Source organism: Podarcis raffonei, chromosome 1, assembly GCF_027172205.1.
Source record: "Podarcis raffonei isolate rPodRaf1 chromosome 1, rPodRaf1.pri, whole genome shotgun sequence".
NCBI classification, from domain to species: domain Eukaryota; kingdom Metazoa; phylum Chordata; class Lepidosauria; order Squamata; family Lacertidae; genus Podarcis; species Podarcis raffonei.
Genome location: NC_070602.1, coordinates 23,341,073 through 23,351,181, shown reverse-complemented (window position 1 = coordinate 23,351,181; position 10,109 = coordinate 23,341,073). Strand labels below are relative to the sequence as shown.

At 42.5% G+C, this 10,109-nt stretch overlaps 1 protein-coding gene across 4 annotated transcripts in view; it reads right to left on the bottom strand.

Annotated features, from left to right (window-relative positions):
- Nucleotides 1-2,522: 2,522 nt before the first annotated feature.
- The window catches only part of TTC7B (tetratricopeptide repeat domain 7B), a 109,799-nt gene continuing 102,212 nt past the window's right edge, over nt 2,523-10,109 (bottom strand). For all 4 annotated transcript variants that reach the window (XM_053376963.1, XM_053376982.1, XM_053376973.1 and 1 more), the window contains one exon: nt 2,523-3,596. In XM_053376963.1, the coding sequence (XP_053232938.1) occupies nt 3,375-3,596 (222 nt within the window). In that variant the 3' untranslated portion in view covers nt 2,523-3,374. The remainder of the gene's footprint in view (nt 3,597-10,109) is intronic.

Sequence of the window (10,109 nt, the reverse complement as noted above, 5' to 3'; positions counted from 1 at the left end):
GAAGGGCAGCCACGGCGCTTGTGTACAAAGCAGATTTTGAGCCGGGGGCACGCAGATGCAAAAGAGAAGCGCAGAGCGAAAACGCAGGGACCCACAAGAGCGTTAACCCCATGGCCTGCTTTAGACAGCGATTCCCCTCTCAGCCTCTCCCCAGAGAAAAGCAGCTGCTTTAGCTCTGCCAAAATGTCACCGATCAACCTCTTCTTTTCAGCAAAGCAAATGTTGCTTCCCCATTCTCCAAGTCAGCACCAATCCAGATAGCACAGGCAACAATGCACCTGCCAGAGTCTCCCAGCAAGTAAGCAAAGCGGTGGGCTGGCAGGGGGAGAAGTGAGGGGGCGGAGAGGAAGAGAGGAAAAAGCTGGAAGACGCTTGTCAAATCCCAATGCCTTTCTGTGTTAAATCTGTAAGGCATCCGAAAGATCCAATATGAGAATCTTTTGCTAGGGAGACTCAAGGGAAATTCCAGTAAGTTGTAATACTGAGTACAAGGCAACAATGCAAGTCAAGTTCCCTGGAAAGATGATAGACCTTCATCAGCTTAAGAGCCATCTGTTTAAGGTTAGAATAATAGAATAATAGACTTGCAGAGTTGGAAGGGACCCCAAGGGTGATCTAGTCCAACCCCCTGCAATGTAGGAATCTCAGCTAAAGCATCCATGACTATTAATAATAATTTTACTATTTATACTCCGCCCATTTGGGTGGGTTTCCCCAGCCACTCTGAGCAGCTTACAGCACATCTAAAATGGCCACCCCAACCTCTGCTTAAAAACCTCCAAGGAAGGAGAGTCTACAACCTCCTCACTGAGTCCATTCCACTGTCAAAAGGATCTTACTGTCAGAAAACTTTTTCTGATGTTTAGTCAGAATCTCCTTTCTTGTAACTTGAAGCCATTGTTTTGAGTCCTACCCTCCAGAGCAGGAGAAAACAGGCTTGCTCCATTTTCCATGTGACAGGTTGATCATTGTGTCCCCCCCGTGTATGAAACTATTTCAAGTCAATTGCTCACAGTGACAATTCTGTCGTGGTTATTAATTTCCTTCCACAAAGTAGGGGTGGGCGTGCGCATTTGGTGCAGGTCGGGTCCTTTAGTGCAAATGGGGCACTGCCCCATCAAACTCAGTCTGCCCCCACTTGCCTGCTGCCTTACTTACAAACAGTCCAGGGAATGTTACATGGGCTACCACCTTCCTCTTCTTTAGCTGCCATTGTAGAACTCAGCCAGTCATTGGGTCAAGCTCTGCCAATAACTGATCTAGCTCCACCTACTGTTGACCTCTCTTCCTTCTGCCCTACTGGTCCCAATGGGCATCAGTCACCACCACTGCTGCTCCAACCGTGGGGTGGGGTGTTTCTTGCAAATCTGTGTTGCACTCTTCCCTTCTGTTTTTGTTTTCAAGAAGTGCACTGTTACAGATCATGTGCGGAAGTTAACTTACACGATCTACAATCCAAGCTGGATATTTTCCTCCCAGGGGTTCCACAACACAACCATAAACTAGTGGGAAATGAGTGCCGTGTCAAAAACACTCTTTATAGTTGTTGGTTAAGCTACAATTCCGGGCTTGTAATGTGACTTTTATAGATTTTGCAGTGTTTTAGCCAGATTTTTTAAAAGACAGGATATTAATGTTTTAAAGGACAACAGAACCTACTTCATTGCCCTCCGCCTGGCTGCTGCCACATGGCCAAAGCCCTATGCATGATGATCAAGCAAAAGGGAATTACAAGTAGGAAGGCATGTTTTTAGTTAATTTGCTAATGGCTACCCACATTGGTTCCATTTTCTGTAAATTACCAATTAGACCTGCTGTGTCTTGTTTTGATCGAGGGGTCTGTACAGTTGCTGGCCAAATAAGAGCTAATTCTTCAATGCTCCATAGCATTTGCCATCTCAGGGTCCAACAGTGGCTTTAAGTACCTTTTAACAAAACAGGCCCAGCTCCCCGTTGGAGACTAATTCAACAGGAATTTCCAGGCCAGTTGGATGAAGTTTTTGATTCAGCTGTGATCAAGGGCTGTTTTCAGACCCCAATTTAAAAAGGAAGACAAGCTGCTTGTATTGAGTATTATATAACTCGACATAAAAGTGGTCTATTGGTTTACACCTTCCATATACTTATGTGCAGCAAATGAAAAGACTGCTGGACAGCAAACTCTGAGCAAAGGGAAAGTGTGGCCAACAAGTGGCAGCTGTTTGTCACAGAGATTAGCCCGTCTCACATGGTATGCTCTAAAACCACTTCTTGGAGGATTCTAACATGACTGAACCAGCATGCTATGTGTAAGCCCAGTTGAGCCCCTGATTTAATGGTGGATCTCGACCTTTTCTCAGATCTGGCATTTGCCCTGGATTTTAGAATAGTTCAAATTAGATGTTCTTCTGAGCATCTTTTTGTAAAACAGAGGTTTCAGATTAATCAAATCTTCTACTGTGGCTGTGTTATGGTACAGACTGCCATTTTGGGGCAGCCTGATTATTTTCATCCAGCTCTCAAAACGAAGGACAAGCACTATATCCATCCAAAAATCATTTTTATTATTAACATAATCTTCCCATTGAGCCAAGTGGGTTTATAATGCATAAGGAATGTCGGTAAATATTCCGTCTTTAGCATCTTTTTACATATTTCCATTGATAAATAAACTCTGAATTCACATAAAAAAGTTAAACTTAAATAACTAATATTTTCTTTTCATTTCTTCTTCTTCTTCTTTTAAACAGGCATACATTGGTAAAATATAAATATTCTTGTACACAACCTCTCTTCTAAATAAAGGCAATAACAATTAGCTACACATCACAGTTATAAACAACTAAAAACATAAACCTTTCGGTTAATTTGTCTGCCTGGACTACTGCAGAGATGGAGCACAGCAAATTTCACATTTTGATTCCGGGCCCAGAGAGGTTGAAAGACATGAAGAGAACGGGTCTTTGACAGGCTTGGTTAAAAATAGGCTGCTCTGCCACTGACTTTTAACTCGAATCTATTATTCTACAGTTGGTGTTTGATTCTATTTAAAGTTTTACATAACACTCAGATGTCACCTAATAAAACATGGCACAATACGCATTTGAACAATAGCGTCAGGCTTTAAAACTACTATGGGGCCAAGATGCAGGTGATACACGGGTGGTGGCATGTGTGTGGTTCCCCCACACTTCTGGTTAGTTATTTCTCTGCATTAACAATAAGATGCTGTATCACTTCCACAGTCAGAATCTCCCACAGTAATGAGCAGATTGCCTGTTTTGTTGCATTACCTCTCAGCCTGAAGAGCCGCCCTTCGAATCAGGAGGAAGGCTTACGCAGCATGCTTCCTAACATTCTCACATGATGATTCATCAATTTACCCGGACAGCCTTTCAGAGGACTCGAGGGATGATGGTGAAAGGGACAATGGGGCTGCTGGCCTCGAGCTCCAGCGCTGTCAGGAAGCACTCGGTCGCCGCATCGTCATTGCCCTGAGCTTGCAAAACCACCCCGAGGCCATTCCAAACCTCGTGGGCCGTGGAGTTCACCTGGACAGCGTCCCTAAGGATCTTCTCGGCCAGGCTGTACCTTCCAAGCTGGTGAAGTATCAAAGCCTGCAGCGAGCAGAGAAAAGAGTGCCATGGGAAAGAGGTTGAGGGAACGGCAATGAAATACTGCAAATTTAAAAAAGAGAAGAGCACATTCTTCGGTCAGGGCAAATGAGAAGACCATGGCAACAAGGCTGGGCCGTTACCAAATCCCAAAACATTTGGATTCTGCACTCTGGGCAAATTCTGTAAGAGGAAGAGCACATGCTAAAATGGAAAATGAACGGAAGATGTATGTGTGCAGAGGCTGAGCCTCCGGTGATTTAGCTGAGAGGAACTCCTAAAGGGCAAGTGTAGGCTGTGCAATCCTGGAGGAAAAGGCAGCTATTCAACAGCACTTCTTGCAATTTTCCATTGCAGTTAAGGCAAGCAGTATGCATTCTTCATCAAGACACAAATAAACAGTTCAGTTGTACACATTAATTATTAGATTCAGTGGAAGGGAGGCATTCCACCTCTGTGTCAAGCAATTGTTAGGGAACCAATTTTTTTTTTTTGGAAGAGGGAAGGACACACCCATAAAACAGGATTATTTTTCCCAATAGGAAGTTTCCTCTTTGGTATTCTCAAACAAGGGCAAGCTTTTTAAACTCCTAGAATAATGAGATCATCAACTTATTAGTCAATTGAGGACTCCTTCCACTTCAAATTCTGGCAGGTAGAAGCTAGGCTTTTGAGAAAACAAACAGAACAGCAAGTGGCTATAAACTATGCTTTGTAAACATAGAAAACAAATTAAACGAGTATGTAAAGATCACGATACACTATGCATACATGGAACCACTCCCCTCCCTCCGGGACATTCACTCTAAGGCAAAGGTTTTCAACCTTTTTGAGTCCACGGCTCCCTTGACCAACTAGATTCTTTCTGCAACACCCCTGTGGGGCTCAGGAACCCAGTTGTGTCACCCCTTGCCTGCAGAGCTGGCAGCCTCTCACCCTTTGAAAAACACCCTTCCTTGTGGAGTGTTTCCTCAGCCTCCTCTCTTCTCCCCTCTCCTTGGGAGTCCTCCAAGCAGCTGCTGCCACCACCACCCCCGGTCTCTGAGCTGCCCCCAAAGAGAGCTGCCTCCTCACACTGCCCCACAGGGTGCCTGGGACTTGTCTGTCCATTCCCACCAGCTGGCGGACTGGCTGGCTGGGCTCCCTCACCTGCTTACTTGCTTACTCTGAGGCCGCCTCAGCTCCTGGCAACCAGCACCACCTGGCCAGCCCCAGAGGCACCATTCGCCGGGGGAGCTTGTAGCCAGGGTCGCTGCAACAAACAGCTGTGCAAGCCTTTGGGAGGCAGAGATGTGAGAGGGCATCAGAGGAGGGAGAGAAGGAAAGAGGGACAGAAGCCAGCGTTGCCTGCAACACCCAAGGGTGCCATAGCACACTGGTTGAAAATCACTGCTCTAAGGTATATAGAGGTGACATTTCCCATTCTGTTGATTGTTCTTAATGAGCAGAATGTACTTTAGTGAGCTGTGTTTATACACAGTATACCTTTAAATAAAAAGAGTTCTTTTCAGTCAGCCACTATACCTAAAGCACCATTAGATTTTATTTATCCTTCAGAATTCAACCATACTGGATAACTAGCATTTTTTAAAATAACAATGCCTTTATAACAACTCTGTAATGTGACTATGCTTGGAATATTAGTATTCTAAATTAGTATTAAGGGGAGGGGTATTCCAGCTGTATCAGTTGCACCTACAGAGAAAGGTACAGGTTTCGTACCGACTGTGAGGGCAAGGTTAAAAGTATATCAGCAAATAAATGAATCCAGACATCTCCTCCTTCTTAGGGATTTTATTGTCTATTTAGCGGATTAAAAGGGTAGCAGGAGTAGCATGGCTGCTTCTCTAAAGGAAGCATGAAATGATCCAGGAAACTATTTATTAGTGCTTTCATTTGAAGAAAGGGCACATGTGACATTTAATCTGTTTATTCTAATCAGGCAAGTGCTTTGGGCAAACGAGATAAAATCTTAAAAGCGGCATTCAGATTTGAAAATATGAATGTAGTAAAGAAAACAAACCCAAGAGGGTTTTAGAATGCAAACATTCCTTGCTAATCCTTCATCTCCACCTGACTCACAATAAATGAACTTTGCATTCAAATAATAAAAACTGACAAAAATTAACGGGTAGTTAAACTATATTTTCGTGCCAGTTAAGGCTATTGGAATATAATATCCATTCTACATTGAAACACAATATATTTTTTACATTATTGGGTATTAGTGATCCTACTTTATCTTGGATCTTCAAGAATCCCTCTGGTCAATGGCAAAATTACAGCTTATTCAAATAGTTCTAGATTCTACATCTTATATTTTGGGCAAAACTTCACCAGATAATTTATTTTGAATTCTTTTATTAGTGGATTATTGATAAATATAAGGAACCATCTCTCTCTCTCCCCCAGGTCCAAATCCTCAATATGCCAGGGGAAGGCTATCAACAGAATATATTATTCGTTTAGAGATGGAAGGGTTTCAAAACAGTTACTTGTTTATCTTCTGAAGGGAAAAAGAAAAGGATTATTTATTTATTTTTAAAAAGTAAACTTTGCAAGGCCTCACAATAAAAGAATTGAACTGAACTAGACAGTGGAACACTGTTTGTATGCAATGTATGTCTTGACTATATTATGTTTGTTTTTCATGCCTGTTCCTGTCTATTTGATTGTACAATGCAAACTCTCTAGTACACTACATAAATGCAGCTGTGCTATAGTGAAGAGTCCAATCCTCATTGTTCTTACCCTCCCGCCCTGTCGCCCTCAAACAACCTTGGAGCTAAGGTATTGAATTGCTTTTCCTTGCTGCAAAACTCTTGTTGCTAAGGGGAAAATGCTCTTCTGCTTGGCAACAGTGTTTTCATAAGGTCAGCCGTGGTTGTTGCTACACGCTGAACTTTATTTTGCTCCAAAACAACAACAAATGAATGCATGAAACAAGTTAGTGCAATTCTAGAAGTATTTAAGAAGAAAGCAGCTCCTTGTGGAAGAAAGAAAAGCTTTGTAATGAGGAACACTTGAAATGGCAAGAGTGTACGGTTTGTTTTAAGCTGCAGCGCTCCGGAATGGCAAATATGTATTTTAAACATGACAATCAATTGATGTTCCCACTGATTTCAAGTAAACTAATTTAATCAATTTCAAAAGAAACTAAAAGGGACCTAGATATATTTAAAGTATAGAATGTACCAGTGCTGTTTTAGGCGCACCATTGGCCTAACTGGGCATGAGGACGCTTGCTGCGTTAAAACTCATCCTAAATTCATACTAGCCATAACAGCTCGTATCAAAGGAAGAAGAGCTGGAGTAAAATAAAAACATACTTCTGTTTCATTGTTACTGAATTCTAAATCATTCTCTTTCTTGCTGAGAAATCTTTGTTTATTCCTTAAATGCCATGCTGATAAAGGGAGGCTCATGCTGCTTAAAGAAAACATTTGCCTTCCCCAGCCTCAAGCCCTCCAGAGGTTGTCAGATATTACAACTCTGCACGGTCCCTGACCATTGCTGAGGCTGAGGGAAGCAGTAGAGAAAAAACATCTGGAGAGCACCAGGTTGGTGGGGGGAAACAGGGGCATAGGAAGGAGGGTGGCGGGGGCAGACCGCCCCGGGTGTCCTCACTGAGGGGGGTGAGATTCAGCCCGCCGCCCGCCTGCGACTCCCAAGCCTACCCCGAGCCTTTGGGGTAAGGGGGGGAGCTATGCTGCTTTGCTGGCGGCATTTGCCCCTTCTCCCTTCGTTTTGACAGCTTGGGAGTCGTGGGTTGTTGGCGCGCCGAATGTCCGCCATGGGCAGCTTGCTCCTCCCCCAGCTTCAGGGCGCGCCGCTGGGGGGAAGCTGAACTATTTATTTACTTATTTGCTTGAAAAGTTTACAGTCGTACCTTGGCTCCTGAACACCTTGGGAGTTGAACGTTCTGGCTCCCGAACGATCGAAAACCGGGAGTGGTTTTCAGACATTTCGGAAGTTGAACAGACTTCCGGAATGGATTCTGTTTGACTTCCGAGGTATGACTGCATAGGCTGTCCTAAAGCAGAGGCTTACAATAAGGAAACAATTCAAAATTAAATAATAATATGGTAAAAGTATGCTACAGAAGAAAGACAAGTTGCAGAGATTTGATTTAAAAAATCTTAAATAGATTAAAAGGCCTGGGAAAATAAAAAGGCCTTCGTTTGGTAGCGAAACACCACCAAAGCAAGTGTCAGGCATGCTTTTCTGCTGGGCATGATTCAGGTGATGTATCTTATTGGCCTAAAAATTGTGAATGCACAAAGTAGCACAACAGTCTACATCATTTTGGCTCTGCAGCATGGGCAGGTTGAAAAACCAAGCCCTGTGGCCTATTTTAACAAGATGTGTAATTGGCCTGCGGTACTGCCTCCAGGTTCCTACGGCAAAAGAACACAAGACCAACTGCTTGCCGCCCTTAGATATCTATTTCTGTTTAAATCATAACACTTCTCTTCAAATGCAAGTTGCATCCACCCACACAACTCAGCTGCATGAGGCCTGAGTCACACACGGTTTTAAAATGCATCTCTGCAACAGTCATCGAGCTAGGAATTTGATCGCAGCAAAAGGAACAGGAAAAGAAACCTTAGATTTTTCAGGAATCCAGCTGCACCAAAAAGTCACAGTTTGTACAATGACAGGACACCTTTGTCAGTAATACTACCAGACAGACAGTTTCCCTTGGCCTCTTTTTTTTAGTACATCCTGCTTTTACATAGGTTTTCTTGATCAACTCCAAAGCTCAAGCATCATCATTGGCAATTTTTCTGCTTTTTGTATCATTGCTCCATTTATCACCTCACCTCAGCAGGGCAGTTATTCATTTATTTCTCAGTAACTAATGGCTGGCACAAAATGAACATGGTGGTGGCAGCAGCAGCAACAACAACTACTGTATACCACAATTATGTGCATTTGGATGAACATTTCTGCGGTTTATGAGAATGCTGGTGCTGTAAAAAGGCTGCCCGAAAAAGTGCCTGTTATCTCTCTGTGTACACACAACACAGGGCCCTCCACAAAGTGTGTGTTGCTTTCAGTGCTTTTTTTCTTAAAAAAAATTTAGGGGTACTTTCATTTTCCTGCTCGTATTGAAATACTGCCCCTCAATGAGGCCAAACTTAGATTCACAAAATGTTTAGGGGTATGTGTACCCCTGCGTCCCTGTCCCCCTCGGAAAAAAAACACTGGTTGCTTTCATAAAGGGTGATATGAATCTGACATATATGGAATAAATTCATGTTGAATGGCAGTAAATCTGTTTTCTTTTGAAAATTGTGCTTTGTTACAAGTGGGTTATGTGCCAAGTCAGAAACACTTAAATCCATTAAAGTTCATCCTGAGCTGCCAAGAAAACAGTAACATTCATGGTTTTGAACCTGCGGTAAAGTGGGGGGAAATCTGAAAAGAAGAAATGGAGTTGGCCCTGATGAGTCGAGTAGGAGAATTATTATTTCCACATTGGCACAACTTCTCTGTCCTTCATTTCTAAGCTTATTTTCTCACCTCCTGCTGGCCCTGCTGTGTATTTTACGAAGCCATTTATTTCATAGGTGTATAGATTCAACTGAGTAGCTGCTTTTAATTAAAAGCGACAAAACAAAATGAGATGCAATGTTTTTGCTTTCTAGTACAACAATACTGGTTACTTAAGTCATCCTTCCCCAGTATAAGCAGAAATAATTACAGAGAAGCATTTTCAATCTGATATGAATCTAAACATTTAATCAGAGGAAGAAAAAAGTAAATAATATTGATACAAGAGCCACAAAACATGGCTCATACAAAGGATGATTGAGCTTTGTTTATGCAGAATAGATCTCTGGGTAACTTGCAGTAGAGTACCAAGGATTTCCAATTACCAACTGTTTAACAACAGAAATAGCCTTTCTTTCTATTTCCAAATTAGGCTACTGAAACAAATCAATTGTTGTTGTTAAAAAAACCTGTTTTGGATCTTTTACAGGTATTATACAGAACAATATAAATGGTGTTTTCTGAGCGGAGGGGGATCAAGAATCTTGACTTTGAGCCCTGGAAGACCTGCTCCCTGCCTTACAGGCCTTTTTTCACCTGGCCTGGACTGACTCCAGCTGCAAAAGCTGAGGCTGCTGAACAGAATATTGTTTAGGGGGTTTTGTTTAGGGGTGGGTGTTGCTGTTAATTTTCTGTACTTTCATTTTGGATCTTACGATTTATGTGGCAATTGTTCAATTTGGCTGTTTACTTTTTAATGTTTTCTTTATGACTACTTTTGCTATGTTTGTAGTCAGGTAATTTTTTAATATGTTGTAAGCTGCCTTGAACATGGTTTTAGCTTTGGAAAGGCTGCATACAAATAAAATGACTGACTGATTGAAGAACGGATTTTTTTGTGACAGTTCTAGTACAATCCCCCTCCAAGAAAAAAAATTCTAGGCAGAAGAGGTGCTCTGGGCAGAAGAGGGTGTCTCTGCCCGTTTTTCAAAGCCACCATTTCAAATCTGGCTCCAGGTG